Genomic DNA, 20,199 nt, shown 5'->3' on the forward strand with positions numbered 1-20,199 from the left:
AAACAGCCAGTCAGCAGCCCTCTCCCATGGCCTCTGCATCAGTCCCTGACTCCAGTCTTTCCCTGACTTCCCTGAATAATTAATTATAAGCTATAAGATGAAATAAACTAGCAATCAAATGTATCACAGCAATAAACATGTAACTACAACATAATTTTTGTTGTGGTTGTTGTTGTTGCCTTGATGTAAGTTTTTTCCGAGGAAGCTTCTAATCCATCAGTTTATCTTCAGGGCTGGAAAGCATCCCTTCCCCATTTTTAAGGATTCCCTGAAGTCTGTGGACTCACTAAGGTAACTGGGACAGCCTCCTAGTCCTCATCCTGGTCATCTCTGCAACTGTCATCTCTCTGCCCTGTACAATGACAGTCACAGATCTCAGAGCTCAGGGTGTGGGTATGACTGGGAGGATTATTCTGTCCATTACTCCACCCAAAGAATAGCTCAAACATCTATGGAAAAGAAAAACGGATATTAAAAGCGCATCACTCACCCAAAGAGGAAAGGATGAGGGAAGCGTACCAAGGGAAGGGTTTGGAAACAGAAAGTAATGCAGAGGATTCCACACACCTCATAACTTACATTGCCTGATTTTTTTTAATGTGCTCTCTGATCTTAAAGCCTGTGGTTTGTCTTTTAGAGACAGGTTGCTTTGCAAATGTTGGCTTAGAATCCATGTAGTTGCTTGTCCAAGGATCCTGGGAGGCTGTCTCATGTCCTCTGTGGTTTCCTGAGTAAACCCCTTTCTCCTCAGACAAGTGTCCATCGCCAAGGCTGGAAAGCATTAAGTCAGCACTATTCCTCCCCAGGAAGAGAGCCACCGCAAGCCAAGGAAAGTAGAAGCGTTTTCCAAACATTCTGACTACACAATGGCCCAATACAACCTGAACAATCAAAACAAATTTCGCTCTGTGATTAGCTCCCAAGCTCCAGACTCCACACCTAACCTGAGGCAACCTTTGTGGTTCATGCCACTGTTGCATTACTTGGGGAAAAGGCTATCTGGCAGGACTGTCTGTCTGAGCACCAAGGACTTCGCAAGCATCCAAGGAGCATTTAAGGTCAGCAGAATGCTATTTCAAAGAGTGAGCAGAAAGGAAACCCAGTGGGACAAAAAACTACCTCAGACACTTGTGGCACTTCTCCGTATTTCAGTCAGCGTGACTTGACTGGTCTACAGAAGGTTCCCCTCACCCCTCCACCAACACAGGCTTTATGAGTGTGTCTCTGTCCTACACAACCAGATTTCCCCTTCCTTTTGTTTTGTCGGGGAAGGCACCTGTCAGAAATTGGGACAGAGCCCCACCCCAGCCCCAGGACTGTAAAAGCTGTAACCAGAAAGGTATTTCCTGTAGAGATGATGCAGATTGGGAGCATGGATGCTGCTGGCCATGGGTGTTTGCTGTGTAGAGAAAGACCATCTGAGGCAAGAAGCCAACAGACAGACAGAGATGAGACAGCCAGCTCAAATGTCCCCAACCTGTGCCCAGGCCACCTACGTCTGTTCTGCCCATCCTTCCACCAACCCCATGGCTTCCTGTCAGAGGGCTGGGAAGGGCCGACCCAGCTCCAGTTACTCTGTGATAAATAAGATAACCTCAGGCTGTTCCTTGACCAGAGTCACTCCACTTTCCAAAGTTTTGACTTGAGTCATTCCATTTTGAGTACAAGTGACAGGGAGAATGACATGTTACTTATACAAGTAAAAGCCACTGCGGTGTGTGCCAGGAGACAGAGCTAGGTCAATTATTTATCTGTGTCAGTAAAAAGTGACACCTGTGAACAGATCAGATTCCATCAGCAATGCTGGCCATGGTCTTCAGTCACACCAGAGACAACCTCAACTGGGACTTTAAAAACGGGAGTTTTTAAAGCGTAGCAACACTCCGACCCCTCATGTGGCTACTTGTCCTGGTCTTTGACACAGTGGACAACTCCACCTACCTGTGCCCGGCCCCAGTTCAAGCGTGGCTCCTCCTGCTTGTTGCCCTTCTCAAGCCCTCGACACTGCCTGTCCCTGGGCCTTCCCTCGACTGCTCTGCACTGAGCAGCTAAGTGTCCAAGCTCTGTTCCGAGTCTCTTCTCTGGCCACTGAGACCGCACGCACATCTCTCCACTCTTTCAGTCCCGTCCCTTTGGAGCCCCTGTGGCCCGCTTGAAGTCATTCTATGAGAGCCTCTGTTATATTGCTGCAGGGAGTGAAAGTTATTAAAATGAGCAGAGACGATTAGAATGGAATAAAAGAACCGTGCCGGCCGATGGCCACAGATACAGAGTGAAACGAAAAGTGCTCATGAATAGCAAATGAAACTGAGAGCCAGTGAAGATACTGTCGGTCAACAAACTAAAACTGAGCAAAGACACAAGCGTGTCCCCCTGTTACTGGCATAGCTTGTTCATGACAGTAACAGCTGAACCGCCATCCTTTCCAAGGAAGAAAACATCTGCTCTTTACTGAAAGCATCTCCCACAAGCCTCCCCTGGGGTGGTTCTTCCCGAGCAGTCAGCTGTTCGCTGTTATCCAGCTAGAGCCGAGGACCCCACTAGGTTCGGCCCTCTGGTGTGATGTCACCTCCTGCCTCCAGGCTCACAGTCAGCAGTAGCATCACCCTCCATTTGCTGCTGTTGCTATGAATCTGGCAAGGACAGTCACATGGGTGTCTCTGATTGTGGCTCTCATGCTAAATGGGGACAAGTGAAATGATTTTTTGTCAGTGTCAGAGATTACTGCTCTTGGAGACCGCTGTTGCTGTAAGAGTATGCCAATAAATGCCGCAACTTGCATGTAAGTCTGGATACTCAAAAATTCAGCTCATCAAAGCTGGTGCAGGATGTGATGAAAATCACGAAATCCATGTAATCTGCTGAATAAATGAGAATTCAAATAAAAATTCCTCGATGAAAATGCCAGCCTAGCAAGTTTCATGGATATTGCTATAAAATATAGTAAGAAATAATTTCCATTTTTAGAGAAACATTTATTTTTCTGGAAACAAAGGAGAGGTCTATGTTCCAATTTGTGATTGAAGCCAGTAAGACCCTGCTACCAAACACAGAGGACCCTATAAGAACACAGCTGACAAAATCCTTATTAACTAAAATCACAAAGTGTCTAAAACATTAATAAGCCTGCGACGTAAAAAAGGATCCCATATCCTCACCCAGTGGGCTTCCTCTGTGAATTCAAATTCCCCATATTGATGAAAAATAACTCAGCAGAACCATTTGATCATCTGATTAATGCAGAAAAATATTTGGCAAAAAGTCAGCAGCCATTCAAAGTAAAGGAAAAAAAATTGATTTTTCCTCAAATCAGAAAAGGTAAGCTACAAAACTTTACGGCTACCTCATGGCTGGCCACGAAAAGTGGAAGTTTCCCTCAGGTCCAGAAGAAGGCCAGAGAGTGGAGAGCAAGCCAGGGCTGGCAGAAGGGTGCTAACATGCACGCTCACATTGTGAACATCGCCCTTGAGGCCCCACCTACAAGGGCAAAGGCTTGCTGTGGCTGTCCAGCCCGGAACCGGGAGGAAGCGCGGTGTTTGCATTTCCACAGCATCTTCCATCCCTGGGAATATGGGCTTCTCCTGCCCAAGAGACCGCCCGAGGGAAGGCCACGCGTGGGGTCTTAACGGGAGAAGGCTATTGCCGACTTCCGAAAGGAAATGCAGTGGTTCCCTCAGTGTCTTGGGGTCGCTTAAGGAGTTATCTGCCGCTGCTGTTTTGCAAACCCAAGCACCCTGCTAAAGCCCACAGGCGCCACCCAGTGGCAGGTACTAGAATTTGGGACACCCCCCCACCCCACCCCACCCCCAGCGAAAAACTGTGTGATGCTGTGACATGGTCTGCTGTTCAAGAAACAATATCCAGAGTGCTATGGGGTCGGGACACAGCCTCTAGTTCTGACCAACATAAAATAACCCACGAACCTGAAGTTCCCATAATGCCTTGGGTGAACCTCTAAGATCAGTGCCCAGAGAGTTCCAGAACTAACGGGAGTGGCTGTCAGGATCATGGACCAGGGGAAGTGTTTTTCCTCCATGACCCAAGAAAAGCTACCTGAGGGACTGACAATCCTGTCCTCACGTGGGCAGTGTCCAGGAAGTAGCTCTCAGAAGTTTTCCCTGGAACTGCCGATGAGACAGCCGATGGAAGAAGGGATCAAGCAGGAGCCCCATGTGGGATCTGTACTGACCAGGGCAGTGGCCAAGGACCAGGCTATGTGGCTAGTGAGAATCTGGTCTACCGAAAGGTCCTGCTGGGGGTGAATATGGTTGCCCTCACCGCACCTCATGTTGAGGCCTGGTGCCTCCGGTGGCACCGTGAGGGATAGGGGCTGTGTGGGAGGTACTGAGAGCATGTGGAGTCCTCCAGACAGGCCACTGATGCTGGTGGTGGCCCTGAGTTCTTCCTCTAGTGGGACAGGGTTGGTGAGTTTGAGAGGGGGTGTCAGGGTGTTTAGAAGCTGAGCCTGGCTCCCCGCACACTTGCACACTCCACACGCTTGCTCACCACCTCACATGCACTCTTGCTGAGCAGTACACTTGCCCTCTGGTGGCACAGCTAGAGTCCTTTGCCTGGTGAGATCCCCCATCGTTTAACTCCCGGACTGGTGTGATATTCTGCTAAGCAATCTCTTCTCTTTATACATTACTCAGTGTCGGGTACTCTGCTGCAGCATCTGGAAAACGGGCTAAGACACGGTTTTTAGGCATCTCATCACTGGAAATTTGACAAAAGCTACTCTCAGCCTTAATCTGAGGAGACGCTCTTTCCAGTGAACAGTGGTGAAGGCAGACCCACAGCTGCTGAAGGTACAGAGATCAAATGATGGGTGAGTGGTAGGCCCTAAACAAGGCATTGCTACCATCTGCTCCATGACTCAGGGAGCATTGTAGAAGAAAGGATAGAAAGAATGTAAGCTGGAAGATAAGGACAAGGACTGTGAGGTGCCGTCTTCTGGGCAAGACACCGCCGTTAAATCATGAACTCACAGTAGCCGTGAATGTCTGTACCGGGTCTGCACGAGAATGGATCTGTCAACAGACAGGCGTGGGTGGAGGAGGGCCCCGGGGGCTCTACCCCCTACACACACACACACACACACACACACACACACACACACACACACACACACACACACTGCTGAACTATTGGATCCTTGTAGATTCAGAGAGAGAAAGGGAGTTACTGCTTTCAGTTATTTATGCACTGGTCACCCCACTGGGCTCCAGTGGATAGGTCCAATCCAGTGCTCCCACAGATGGCCCATGTTAAACTGAATGGGTCACAAAATAAAACTTCAAGCCAGGAATCTGGGGAAGGGACTGGTGGGGAGGAGGTGAACTGATGGGGCTGGGAGGGAGATAAGAAAGAGTATGGGGGCGGTGGTAATCAGAATGCACTGTATACGAGTGTGAAATTGTCAGTGAACCAAATTAATCAATGCAAAGTAATTTCTAGCATTGTTTGACAGAGCATTTAAAGGAGGCAATCAGTGCAGGAGACCATGGACACAGCAAGAGTCTCTCTTACTGCTGGCGAAGAAGACCTTCCTGCCAGGCGATGGGCTTGGCCACACAAGCCATTCACCCCCCTCCCAGGCAATGCCAAGAGCTGATCTCCTTAACTCTGGGTACCTATGACTTTATGAAGTATGAGGGAGATGTTATAACCATGAGTTTTTTTTAGAGGTTTAGATTGGTCAATGTTCCCCAGGAGTTGGGAAAGGACCATCTAGCCCTGAGTTCACAGGCTCCAGGAGGGACAGGTGCCCAGTGCTTTGGTTCTTCCTGGAAACCTAATCAGAGGCCCAAATGGGCCATGAGCACAGGGCAATGGGAGACCCACCCACGTCGTCCTGTGTCTAGGCAGCTGACTTGTGGCTACAGCTGAGAAGGGAAGGGCCCCAGTCTGCTTAGCCAGTAACGTATTGCAGGACCTCAGCCCGCTGAGAGATGGTGAAAGGAACAGACATACACATGTGGTGTTTAGAGTTGTACGTGAATAGATTTGCACATGTATAGAGTTGTAAATCTACTTTTATAGTGCTCTGAGAGACTGCTAGACTTCTTTTGCAGCGTGGCTTGGCTATCTCGCTCACACTAGTAGTGTGTATGAGAGTCTGGCTTCCCCGCACCCGCCATCCTTCATTACTGTCGTAGGTTCTGCCTTAGCCTCTCAGAGGAGCTTGTAGGCCTGCTTGGTCATGCTCGATTTGTGTCACCTACTGGCTAATGGTAGTTTGTGACTCTCCTCTGAAGAAGGACTGGTTGCCTTATCAGCTCACTTCTAACCTGAGTTGAGCTTGGCTCTCTCGGTTGGCCTTGCTGAAGACGTGGGGAGGTTGAGCATTTCTTTACACCCTGGTCTCACTCTTCTGCCTGGGTTCCATGGCTCCCATCACTATGCCCACCTGGCAGGTCTGTTTGCTTTAGACTTAAGCTGTGGAGTTTTGTGCTGGTCTCTCACAAGAAAGATGCCACTGTCCATGTCACAAGCTCAACCTTCCCTTTTCCCTCATGAGTGATGACACTCACAAATTGTGGGACTGGGTAGAGCCCTACCTCATCCTCTCCTGGGCTAGACCTGGTCATAACTCTCCACAGAGTCATGTCCCTCCCTGCCTTGAAGAACGAAGGTGGCTATGGTCAGGACAAGACCATGTGGTCAGAAAATGAGTGAATGGAGAAGTTCTGCCAAGGGCCTGATGGCTTGGACAGGGTGCTGGGGACAAGCAGCAGTGATGCTAGAAGGGCTGAGTTCCCTGCCAGCCTTTACCATCCAGCACAGGAGACCAGAACTAATTGGTGGTGTGGGGCAGATCCACTTAACCATGGGGTAATTGGGCCCTGGAGTCCCACATCCTTGCGCATGGGGAAGGAAGCTTCCTTTCTTCCTCGGTGTTTCCTTTAAACCAGCTGTGGCTCAAACAGGCCAGCTGCTGTAGGGATTAGTCAGGCTACAGCAGAAGCCAGTTGTCTGGGGGTGACAGTAGGCAGAGAGAAGTGAGTCTCTGGGCTTCAGCAGACTGAGGACAGCCGCACAGCCATGCAGATCTCCAAGGTAGGGACCCATGGCGTCCTTCCCGCTCAGTAAGGGGACCACTGTTCTTAGAGCTGATTGTGCCATAGAGGGGCTCCTTGCTCCCAGCCTCCATCCTCCCTGCCTCCCGTTCGTATTTGCATGCACTCTTCAGCACCCCCTATACCCTCTGCATCTAACATCTTCTCCAGGTACTATTCCCATTTCCATTTTGTGCCCCAACTCCATTTGCGTGCCCTTTAGGACATGTCCCCTTGATCCTCATGCCAAAAAAGGGGAAGAAACGTTCTGAGCCTCAACAAGTACTGACATCTGCCCTTTTCCACTTCTTCCTTGCCGGAAGCTGCCCTGCTCCCCCACATACACCTCTCCCTCCTTCTGCCCGTGGTCAGCTGGAGGGATTCATGCAGGGACATCAGAAAGCCCATCTTCCCAGTGTCTGATGCCAATAAGTCAACCCCATGTGCTGTCAGGGCAGGGCCAGCTGCTGTTTCCAGAGCCCACCTTCACTGTGGCCATGGCGTGATGATGGATCCGAACCAAGGACTCAGCCTCTGGGAAGACTGCCCCTCGCTGCTTCCCACCTGCTCCCCTTTGTTGCCCCACACTTTCTTGCTTCCTCTCTCACCCACTTAAACTTCCGTGTCTCATTTTGGTGAATCCAGAAAGAACCACAAGTGTCCTTTGCAATTTGGAACTTTGAAGGCCACAAGAAGCACAGGACTCAAAGGGCCGCCGAGAACAGCTCCCCCCCCCAACATTTCCCTTCAGAAGTGGGACCACCCTCTTTCTCGATCCCATCCTGGGATCCTGCCCTGACTCCTTGGGGAGCTAGGCATGCCCCAGGCTATAATAAGAATCCAGTACAGTCCCACCTCCCATCCCAGGTTCTAATCCAAGGCAAAGCCCAAACTCGATGCCAGTTGGACTGGACTCTAGGTAGGGCTGGGGGCTCTGGGGCAGACATGGCAGAGGATATTCGTGTTTCCAGGGCCCCTTACTTCCCAGGCCCTGCCATGCCCACGCTCTCATCTGCCTGCTCCTGTTCACTGCCACTCAGACTGCAGAGTGGGGACATGTCCCTGGCTTTTCATGGGAACCAAACTTCCCCTCCACACTTGTCAAAAGTCGTGCCAGACATTGGAGGAGCAGGGACTCACGTCCGGTGCCCTCTGCCTTGCTCTTTTGGGCCTTACAGAGCTGACAAGCTAGTTCTTGCTCAAGGTGACAGAGAAGCAAAGGGTGTGTGGGACTGAGGAGTGGAGGATAGGTGAGCCTCCAGATTTCCTGTTGTCCTCTCCTGAGAGGACTCTGCTCTGCATGCAAATGCATTTCCTTTCCCACCCCGTTTGCTCGGGGTGGTCTGGTCGCTAATCAGACAGCCCAGTCCCAGTCCTGAGCCCCTGAACTCCCAGCAGGGAGACCCTGCTTGGCCTTATTGGGACCTCACATCTCTGCGTATCCCCTTCCTCAACCTACCCCAGGGTGCTGTCCTGTCACGTTTCTGGTCTTTCTCAGCCCATCAAATTCACATCTGGTGCCAATGATTTATTGACCAGTGTCATCCTCGACTCTTGGGGTCTGTATCAAGAAAACGTGTCAGGCACTGTCCCTAGCCGAGGCCCCCACCTCCTCCCAGAGAGACCAGCAGCTTTATCCTGGCACCCTTCCTCACTTCCGTCGTCCACCGGGTCTCACTGTACTAATCATTTAGAATATGGATCAGCCCTGCCACCGCTCATCAGAGTGATGGCCAATCCATCAGCCTCATGGGTCCTTCAAATTCTCTTCCCCTGTAGTCCACACTGTCCCTCCAACTGGACTGATCCTGGCTCCCTTCACATCCCTCAGCCATGTAGTATGTAATCTCTGCCTTCTTCTTCCCAGGGAGCCACAGGGCAGATCTTCACCTCTTGGAGAAGTTTCTCAAGTGTCACTTCTTGCTGCTGTTACCACCCTGCTGCCCAGTCCCACCGACCTGCTCCCCCAGCTCATCACCTCCTCCCAGGCTCCCTCCAGCTCACCACCTCCTCCCAGGCTCCCTCCAGCTCACCACCTCCTCCCAGGCTCCCTCCAGCTCACCACCTCCTCCCAGGCTAGGAGCCATACATCTTGACTGCTTCCTGCTTTACTAAAATTCACAGTCCCCGTAGGTGGTGGGTTGGGGCTGGTGTTTTCTCCTGATTCATTCAATTGATTGGAATGACTTCCTTGTAGTGGGCACTCAGTGAAGCTGAATGGGCGATTAAGCGGTGAAGGTTCCCACCCCAGTTACGCCATCTGACCCTTGCCTCCTGGTGAGTGCTGCCTATCACTGTTTACTCCTTGCACTTCTCATGATGATCATGGGCACCAAAACCCAGCATGTCCCTGATTTCTAGATCATCTTCCACAAGTGCTCTTCCCAGTACCCAAAGCCCCAAGAAGGCAGAGCCATCTTTATGCTCTTCAGAACAGTCTTCAATTTCATCCAGGAAGGTTCTAGTTAGCAGGGATATACGAGAAGACTTTAAAAAAAATTGAGGCAGGATCTCACTGTGAAGTCTAGGCTTGTCTCAGGCTCATGGTGATCCTCCTGCCTCAGCCTCAAGAAGACAATTTTTTAGTACCTATTTAGAAATTCCTGTTGTGACAGTGTGAATGGATTTTCAATATGAAAAGACCATGTCCTCTGAAAATCAGGACAATTTGTCCACATCTTTAATCCTTTTGTAGCAGGTAGCAGAGGGAGCTTGGTATACACACAGGTATACAGCGGCCACAGTGAAGAGCCCGCCGTACCTCACCGGGGTGGGGTGGAGGTGACTCTGAAGGCCATGGGTTGCTTTGATCATGAGAACCGACTTCCTGGGGTCTGTGGATGTGTTTCATTGTGAGAATTTTGACAGCTCGCTATCTAGCCCTGACCTTGGAGGTGAACTGTGCTCTGGTGTAGCTTTTGTTCTGACCAACCGCACAGCTACTTCCTGGGATCTCCTGAAGTTCCGAGAGTGTAGTAAAACATGAGACCGCCATGTGGGCCTTCCCTCTACAACATGTGGAGTGTTCCCGTTAGGGACGGCTACCACTGAGACTAGCGTGGAAGACTCCTCCACGCTCAGAACTGTTCCACACGGGGCAGAGGTCTGAGGTCCCCACAGGTGAAGCTCCTAGGTCAGTCCCTCTTCTCTGAAGCCTCGTCAACAGTCCTGTTGGCCTTGTGGTGACATCAGCTCTCTGTTGTCACTGTGTCAGTGTTCTCAGAAAACAGCCCCTCACTTGAACCTCTGGTGTTCACCCTTACGGGACTGCTTTTGACACTGTGGGCCACAGGATGCCTCCTCTCCCTTGTGAGGGGAGCTGTAAGAGAACTGGGGTAGCACAACTGCTGGGTGCTCAGTATAAGATGTGCTGAAGTTTGCTGCAACTGCTCCTCCTTTGCCTCCTTCTCCTAATACCGTTTTTTTTTTGGGGGGGGGCAGACGGGGAGGAGCTTTTGATATTAAATTGAAGTAATTATTTTTGATGAAAAGTTCTATAAGCAAAACTGTTTGGGGCGTGGATTTTACATGAGGAGATTCACGCTTTCTCTTTATTTTCATCCCTGCCTGGGTAGTTTCCAGCTGAGTCTTCAAGTCCGTGTGTGTAGGTGTGTGTAGTGGCTATCCACTGGGGTCCGAAACCCCCTTTGCTGGGCGACCCTATCCTATCTTCAGCTTTCCTCACAGCTGGTAGTTTTCTTAATGCAGTCCTTGTTCCGCGTCACCCCGCACGTTTTCTCATTTCCTTTATTTCTGCACTCTTTTGTTGTCCTTTCAACTCTTAAGGATCCACGTCCTGTTAAACCCCGGGTTACCTTGAAAAGATCTGAGACCGTGCTAGCTACAAACTCGAAGGATAAAACAGCCTTCTGACGTCCTCCTGTGACACAAGGCCAAACCGAGGGGTATTTAAAAGGTTTATTCCCGCCACACATCCCTCTCCTGTGGTGATGCTCTTGGTCCAGGATTGTGGTCTTGTCTCTGGTTAATGGCTGTGGCACTTGAGTTTCACACTGAGGGAGGGTGTGTGAGTCCCTGTTCAGAATAGGTGGTCAGAAGTCTCACAGGCGGCTCCAGGTCTGGGTACAACCGGTTACGTATTCTCACCCCTCCGTGGACAATGCCCTGTTGCATTCTTGACTCTCAATGTTTGGAACTGAAGACTAAATCTAGCCCAGCTGGTCTTCCATTTTATACAACGCTTTATTCTGCCTGGATGCCTTAGGATTCTTCTGCCTCGAAGTTGCGTGTGTGTGAGTGTGTGTGTGTGTGTGTGTGTGTATGTGTGTGTGAGTGTGTGTGTGTGTATGTATGTGTGTGTGTGAGTGTGTGTGTGTGTATGTGTGTGTGTATGTGTGTGAGTGTGTGTGTGTGTGTATGTGTGTATATGTGTGTGTGTGTGTGTGTGTATGTATGTGTGTGTATGTGTGTGTGAGTGTGTGTGTGTATGTGTGTGTATGTGTGTGTGAGTGTGTGTGTGTATGTGTGTGTGTATGTGTGTGTGTGTATGTGTGTGTGAGTGTGTGTGTGTGTGTGTATGTGTGTGTATGTGTGTGTATGTGTGTGTGAGTGTGTGTGTGTATGTGTGTGTGTGTGTGTGTTGTTGTTGTTTGTCATTTGGAACCTTCACTGCGCCTCTTGGGGAGTGACAGGCAGACTTTGCTATGACTTTTTCCTTGAGTGTCCACTGCGTTGGTTACTTTTGTTGCCACTGTGCTAGAACACCGGACAGAAACAAGTTAAAGCAAGAAAGGTTCCCCGTGGCGCGCTGGCTCTTCTTCCCCTTCTCACAACATGGAGAATTAAGCAGAGAGCTTGATCCTTCACCAGAATCATACCCATCTTAACATTCCAGATTGTTGCTAACATTGCTATCCAGCACCACATGGGCCTACTTTCGGTTGTTGGTATCTCATGAAGAGAGCAGTGGCCTGGTGTTAGAAGACCTTGTTTTGTGCCCTGATGCAGCTGTGGTCTCGGGTAAGTGCACAGACTGCAAGTGGACACGTGCCACATTCCCAAATGTGATAGGAAAGGATTCCTGTTACACACTTGGACATGGTAAGAGTAAAGATGTTCATCTTGTTGAGTCTGCTTCCGGTAACCTTGGCTAAGGACAACCACTAGACTGGTATGACCGCAGCTTCCGCCCTGAGCGACTCCTCCCCTCACTGTGGGCACGGCCATACTGTTCGAGACTTCCTCCACTCGGCTGCCTTCAGACCCAGGAGTGCTGGCTTTCTCTGACTGAGACTGGCGCTGAGACTCCTCCATTGTGGATGGCTCATGTGGTCTATAAAGACAGGGATGGAGCTACTGTCCCGTGCCTGAAAGCCAGTCCTGAGGAAGGGCCTATCTTAGACTCTCCATAACCTGAACCCACCATTCCAGGAGTCCTGATGATGTCAAGTCTATTTTAACAATCTTTTCTGAAGCCAAGCAAAGACCCAACCTATGCTAATGAGGACAGAAGGCTTAGATGCAGAACAGTAGCCCCCAATGGCCCTAAAAATCACGAACCATTTGCCTAGAGAACAGGCACAAGGAACCCACTGTTCTCCCATGATCATAGACTTGCTGGAGGGTTCCAGAGTACAAATTACAGTCTTGTCGTCACTATGGACTCACTAGGGGAGTATGAAAAGTATATTTCTGAGCCCAGGATCAAAGCCAAACCACCTGGCATTAAGTACTAACTACACTTGTAGCATTTTTCTCCTGCCCCAGCAATTGCAGCAGTTAAGTGCGCCTCTGTCTGCTGATCTGTCAGCCTATTCTCCCTGCACACTGCCATTCTGCCTCTGCCAGTACCTTCTTGATTCTTTCAGGTGCAGAAGGATGAGAGGGGAGAACATCACCAAGGTCAGCACGTTCATCCTGCTGGGCTTCCCCACAGCCCCCAGGCTGCAGTTCCTGCTCTTCCTCCTCTTCCTGATCATCTACCTCTTTGTGCTGGTAGAGAACCTGGCCATCATCCTCACTGTCTGGAGCAGCACCTCTCTCCACAGGCCCATGTACTACTTCTTGGGCATCATGTCCACCTTGGAGATCTGGTATGTTTGTGACATCATCCCCAAGATGCTGGACGGCTTCCTCCTGCAGAGGAAACACATTTCTTTCATTGGTTGCATGACTCAGCTCTATTTCTTCAGCTCCCTGGTGTGCACAGAGTGTGTACTCCTGGCTTCCATGGCCTATGACCGCTATGTGGCCATCTGCCATCCCCTGCGCTACCAAGTCATCATGACCACGGGGCTCTGTGTCCAGCTCGTGATCTTCTCTTTTGCTAGTGGCTTCACCATCTCTGTGATCAAGGTCTACTTTATCTCCAGTGCCACCTTCTGTGGCTCCAATGTCTTGAACCACTTCTTCTGTGACATCTCCCCCATCCTCAAGCTGGCCTGCACCGACTTCTCTACTGCAGAGCTGGTGGACTTCATCCTGGCCTTCATCATTCTGGTGTTCCCTCTCCTGGCCACCATTCTGTCCTATGGACACATCACCCTGGCTGTGCTTCGGATCCCTTCAGCCACAGGACGGTGGAGGGCCTTCTCCACCTGTGCCTCCCACCTCACTGTGGTCACCATCTTCTATACAGCCTTGCTTTTCATGTATGTGAGGCCTCAGGCCATTGATACCCGGAGCTCGAACAAGCTCATCTCTGTTCTGTACACGGTCCTCACACCTATCTTGAACCCCTTGATCTACTGTCTGAGGAACAAAGAGTTCAAAGATGCCTTAAGAAAGGCCTTGGGCTTGAGTCAAGCTCCATCATAGGAGGGAGGGCCCCTTCTGATTCCAGAGCATCTCATGAACATGAGTTGAGGATGTGGGAACACTTGGCATTGCTGTAGTGCTGATGTTATTTAGAGCATCACTTTCTACCTTTGTGGAGTAGACATAATGGGCACTCTTTGTGTAGTTTATACGTGCAGAGCAGATCTTGGTAAAATTGAATGCATTTCCCATCCCATTAAAATCAATGTCCACTTTTTGGTTGAAGGGCATTTATGTTGTTTCCAAGTTCTTGGCTATTACAAATAATGCTGCTGTGAACATAGTTGAGCAAATGTCCTTGTGGTGTGGTTGAGCATCTTTTGGGTTTATGCACAGGAGTGGTATTGCTGGGTCTTGATGTAGGTTGATTCCCAATTTTCTGAGATACCGCCACGCTGATTTCTAGAGTGACTGTACAAGATTGCATTCCCACCAGCAGTGGAGGAGTGTACCCCTTTCTCCATGTCATCTCCAACATAAGTTGTCATCTGTGTTTTTTATCTTAGCCATCCTGACAGGCCTAAGATGGTATCTCAGATTTGTTTTGATTTCTATTTCCCTGATAGCTAAGGATGTTGAACATTTCCTTAAATGTCTTTCAGCCATTTGAGATTCTTCTGTTGAGAATTTTCTGTTTAGATCTGTAGGCCATTTTTAATTGGATTATTTGATAGTCTGCTGTCTAGTTTCTTGAATTCTTCATGTATTTTGGATATCAGCCCTCTATTAGATGTGGGGTTGGTAAAGATTTTTGTTTGGGACCGAACTAGGCCCTCTGAATGTGAGCAAAAATTGCATGGCTTGATGTGTTTGTGGGTCTCCTGGTGATGTGACCAGGACTTATCCCATGTACACAAACTGGATTTTTAGAACCCATTCCCTATGGTGTGATGCCTTACTCAGCCTTGACGAAGGAGGAGGGGCTAGGTCTGGCCCCAACTTGGAATGCCAGCCTGTGTTGACTACTCAAGGGAGGCCTTATCCTCTATGATGAGGGCATGGGGTGGAATGGGGATAGGTGGGGGAAGCAGGAGAAGGAGAGGGAGGTGAAACAGAGGTTGGTACATAAAAGGAAAGAAAAAATTTTATTAAATTAAAAAATTATTGTCTATATTTCAGAAGACAGTAAGCCCTGCTGGGCCTAGACTGTGAGGTCTACAGTCTTAGTAGGTTTTAGTATGTGGAAGGGTGGAAATACTGAAACATGGGGAAATTAGCCCCCAAAGTCCCCAAAGCACAGTGTGTCTGGGAACTGTGAGAGACCACAGACTTGTTTTAATTCACAGGGAATGCTCTGTGACAGTTCCGGGAAACAAATTTTAGCCTTTTCTCTTCACACAGCTCTCCCTACATCCCTTCTGTTGCTGAGAAAATAATCTTTCAACTGCGTTTCAACTTGCATTAATCCCAGTTGACAATCAGGTGGAGACTATGTCTTTGCTGTGGGATGTCTTTCTGTATGCTGTGAATATATGTTGCTCTGATTGGTTGATAAATAAAGCTGCACTGGCCTATGGCAAGGTAGCTTAGAGGAAAGCACAAATCCAAGCAGATAGACAGGAAGAAAAGGGAGAGGCAGAGAGACACCAGCCTGCTGCCCAAGGAACAAAATGCCAACAGACCAGTAAGCCTCAGAACACGTGACAAAACACAGATGAATAGAAATGGGTTAATTTAAGTTATAAGAGGTAGCTAGCAAGAAGCCTGCCATAGGCTATGCAATTGGTAATTAATATAAGCCTCTGAGTAATTATTTTATAAATGGCTGTGGGACTGTGGGCCAGGCGATACCAGAGAAACCTTCTGACTAGAAATGCCGCCCAATGTGGGGCAGAAGTTTCCACCTAAAACCTGAGAGAGCTTAAGAAGAGATTATAAATATAGCTAAGAGCACCTTCCTAGTTCATGTTGCTCATGGCAGGCTGAGGTACAATGATGTGTCCCCTGGCCGTGGCAGGTTCACAGTGTGAGTTACAGCATGGAGATTCCCGCCAAGGTACACAGAGGTTTCTCCAAGCCATGCAGTGCACTGCATGGTAGATTTAGCTTTTACTAATAATAAAAAAGGAGGTTTCTGGTCTACACATTGCTGGATGGAGCATGGACCCTCTGCATTCCAGAGTCAGCAGACAGCATGGCTCTCAGAACTGGAGGCGAATTACCTCCGCCATGTTGGGAAGCTGAGATGGGCAGAGCCAGCAGCCAGGCCTGCTGCTTCCATCCTAGCCATGCTGCAGTTTAAAGCAATGGTCAGAAAATGGTTACAGTAACACAGTAAGAACAGATTCAAATGGAATAAAACTCTAAACAGTGTATGTAAAAAATGTATGTAGGCTTGGAAGAGAGAGGAAAAGAAGTATATATATTTACATAAAGAAATAAATAGTTTTTAAAAATAAAGTCTTTAAAGAAACAGTAAAAATAATATAAAAGATAAGCCACATAAAGATGGAAATCACACAGAGTCTGTATTATATTGTCTTTGGGATTGTTAACTACAGAAAGATATTTGATTGTAAAGGCTGCTGGATTAAAATAATACATATATTTTTAAAGATATCTTGACTTCAAAAATGTGTGTCTAAGAATACATTGCTATGGAAAAGAGGTTCTTCTTTTGTTTCCACAGAAGATGAGAACCTGTGGATTGCATCCAGGCTAATATGGTTTGATCAGCCAAGACCCTCTAAAAGGTCTCCAATGACACCATGGCCAAGATGATCCAACATCCAAAATCAGCTTCAAGGAAACTGGCTCAGACAATGCAGTCACACGGACTACTCCAGGCAGGACTTGATCATAATTCTTAATTTTCTCAGGATCCCCATAAGATTACCAGTACCCCCATCCTGCAGGAAGTAGTATGAGAAGCTATGCCCAAATTCCCAAAATATTGTTTATAAATGTTTGTTTTTATTTAAAGCAGGTTGATTATAAATCTCTTTCTAAAGAAAAAAAGGCTGATATTATAGATATGATAGGATGAAAGGATAGATTATTGAATCTACTTTTAAGAGCAGCAACTTGTTTGAAATGTTTTACAGTGCTATAGATTTTTAGTTTATTATAAATTTAAAGTTAATTTTGTTATATTGTATGTATATTTCTACTATTATTTAAGGAATTATGTGTGTGCAGTTCATTTAAAATTGTAATAATTAAATAAGAAATGCAGATTAATAGTTATCTAGGATAATCACACTTATAGTCATGTTAGTTAAGTTTTCTAGGTATACACAGATATATTTCAATTAGGTAGGTAATCTTCAAGCACTTCAAAGACCTGCAGAATATGGCATTTAAAAAGTTTTAAAAACTTAGACTTTCCTGGACAATGAGACATGTCTGGTCCTGGCAGCATCAATTACTTCAAGGAGGATGATGGGCATTGAAGAAATTCATTATGGAGTTTGTTTTCTTTATGGCAAAAGTTAGCCACTGGGGAAAAAGTGCCCTTGCATCAAATAATTGACAATATGTTGTATAAACTGGACATACAGGACCCATAGGAAAGTGACCACTGAACTTTGCAAGACGAGATGGTTCTTTGCAGAGGAGACTGCCAGACATTCTACAGAACACAGAGAGAAGTGACTGAAAAACTCTAGGCCTATAGGCTGAGGATAGATGCCCCAACATTACAGAGGAACTTTGGATGACTCTCCAGGAAGGCAGCTGTCTCTGTCATTTTCAGAATTTTGGAAGTTGCTTACAATGTATTTCCAGTTTACTTAGGTAATATTATATCCTTCTGGGGTCTTTGATGTAGTTGAAGACTAAATAGTTATGATTATAATTTTCCTTGGTTATAAAAAGATAAATTAGATATGAAACTTTAGACTCACAAATATAGGATAGATAGAATATTTCTTTAAATTTGCCAAATATAAATAGACAAGATATTATAACTGTAATTCCTGCTTAATAATTGTTTTGTTATATGTAATTTTACTATGTTAAAGTTAAAACCTTCCTTTTTTATTAGATAGAAAAGGGGAAGGGCTGTGGGATGTTTTTCTGTATGCTGTGAATATGTATTGCTCTGATTGGTTGATAAATAAAGCTGCATTGGCCTATGGCAAGACAGCTTAGAGGCAGGCAGATATCCAAGCAGATAGACAGGAAGAAAAGGGAGAGGCAGAGAGACACCAGCATGCTGCCCAAGGAACAACATGCCAACAGACCAATAAGCCACAGAACATGTGACAAAACAGATTAATAGAAATGGATTAGTTTAAGTTATAAGAGCTAGCTAGCAAGAGGCTTGTCATAGGCTGTGCAATTGGTAATTAATATAAGTCTCTGTGCTGTGGGATGGTCTGTATGTCAAGTGTGTTGCTGATTAGTCAATAAATAAAACGCTGATTGGCCATTGGCTAGGCAGGAAGTATAGGCAGGACAAGGAGGAGAATAAAGCTGGGAAGTGGAAGGCTGAGTCAGAGAGACACTGCCAGCCTCCATGATGAGAAACAGCATGTGAAGATACCGGTAAGCCATGAGCCATGTAGCAAGGTATAGATTAATGGAAATGGATTAATTTAAGCTGTAAGAACAGTTAGCAAGAAGCCTGTCATGGCCATACAGTTTGCAACCAATATAAGTCTCTGTGTTTACTTGGTCGGGTCTGAGAGGCTGTGGATCTGGCAGGTGAGAGAGATTTGCCCTGACTGTGGGCCAGGCAGGAAAACTCTAGCTACAAATGGCGCCCAACGTGGGGCAAGAGTTTCCACCTAAAAACTGAGAAAAAAAAGATTCTAAAATGGAGCTAAAAACAGCTTCTTAACTGTCTCTCTCAAATGAGCGGCAGCTGCCAGTTTGAGCTACTTGTGGGTTCCTAGCAGGCGTGCTCGACCTGCAGTATGGCGGGAATGAGGCCTCTGCAAGTGGCACATTAAGCTGCATGGTGGATTTAGACTTTGCTAGTACAAAACAAAAAAGAGGTTTCTGGGCTACACGCTGCTTGGATAAAAGCATAGACCCACGATAGCTCCCAGAGCTGGTGGAAAATGTACTACAGCCATGTTGGGAAGCTGAGGTGGGTGAAGCCAGCAGCCACAGCTGTTGCAGTTTAAAGCAAGAGATTCACAATAAGACAGATTCAGATGTAATAGTTTACAATGTGTGTAAAAGATACATAGGCTTGAAAGAGACAAAAAGGTGATATATAGAGTTATAGAAACAAATACATAGTTTTAAAAATAAAGTCTTTAAAGAGACAGTAAAATTAATATATAAAATAAGCCACATAAAGATGAATATTACACAGAGAATCTGGACTGTGTTGTCTTTGGGATTTTTAACTGCAGAAAAACATTTGATTATAAAAGCTGTTGAGTTATGCCAAAATGTATATTTTAAAGGTACCTTGACTTCAAAATTTGAATATAAGGATATGTTGCTTTGGAAAGGAGACTCTACTTTTGTTCCCACAGAAAGCCAGAGGCTATGGATTTGTTCCAGATTAAGATACATCAGGTTTGACCAGCCAAGACCCCCTGAAAGGTCTCCGATGACACCATGGCCCAGATGATCCAACATCCAGAATGGTTTCAAGGCAACTGGCTCAGACGATACAGCCTCATGGACTATTCCATAATTCTAAAATTTTCTTTGTTTCCCCATAAGATACAGCGCCCCTCTCCAGCAGGAAGTAGTAAGAGAAGCTACGCCCAAATTCCCAAATTATATGTAATTTTACTTTGTTAAGGTTAAAATTTTCCTTTTTGAAAAAAAAAAGGGGGGGGGAAGTGCTGTGGGATGGTCTGTATGTCAAGTGTGTTGCTGATTAGTCAATAAATAAAATGCTGATTGGCCATTGGCTAGGCAGGAAGTATAGGCAGGACAAGGAGGAGAATAAAGCTGGGAAGTGGAAGGCTGAGTCAGAGAGACACTGCCAGCCTCCATGATGAGAAACAGCATGTGAAGATACCGGTAAGCCACGAGCCATGTAGCAAGGTATAGATTAATGGAAATGGATTAATTTAAGCTGTAAGAACAGTTAGCAAGAAGCCTGCCACGGCCATACAGTTTGTAAGCAATATAAGTCTCTGTGTTTACTTGGTCGGGTCTGAGAGGCTGTGGAACTGGCAGGTGAGAGAGATTTGCCCTGACTGTGGGCCAGGCAGGAAAACTCTAGCTACATCTCTGAGCAATTATTTTATAAATGGCTGTGGGACTATGGTTCAGGTGGTACTGAAGAAACTTTCCAACTACATATCTTCCTATTATTTTTGGTTCCTTTAAAAACATAATGTCTGCTGTCTCTTTACCAACCAGGAGACAGACTAGGTGTGATGACTTGTAGCATGTGAAGCCTAAATATGTGCAGGTTCTTGGGACATGAAGACAGAAAGAAAACCAACAG

General features: G+C 47.1%; 1 protein-coding gene across 2 annotated transcripts; it reads left to right on the plus strand.

Annotated features, from left to right (window-relative positions):
* Positions 1 to 12,896: 12,896 nt before the first annotated feature.
* LOC128117392 (olfactory receptor 6B2-like) lies at positions 12,897 to 19,976 on the plus strand. 2 transcript variants are annotated; one of them, XM_052749285.1, is made up of 2 exons: positions 12,897 to 13,812; positions 19,573 to 19,976. In XM_052749285.1, the coding sequence occupies exons 1-2, from the start codon at positions 12,897 to 12,899 to the stop codon at positions 19,629 to 19,631; spliced, it is 975 nt and encodes a 324-aa protein (XP_052605245.1). In that variant the 3' UTR covers positions 19,632 to 19,976. The 2 variants fall into 2 exon arrangements, with proteins under 2 accessions (XP_052605245.1, XP_052605246.1); XM_052749286.1 differs by lacking the exon at positions 19,573 to 19,976 and having other exon boundaries at positions 12,897 to 13,835.
* The last annotated feature ends 223 nt before the right edge of the window (positions 19,977 to 20,199 follow it).

Source organism: Peromyscus californicus, unplaced genomic scaffold, assembly GCF_007827085.1.
Source record: "Peromyscus californicus insignis strain IS unplaced genomic scaffold, ASM782708v3 Scaffold_21__1_contigs__length_65335640, whole genome shotgun sequence".
In the NCBI taxonomy this organism is placed as follows: Eukaryota; Metazoa; Chordata; class Mammalia; order Rodentia; family Cricetidae; genus Peromyscus; species Peromyscus californicus.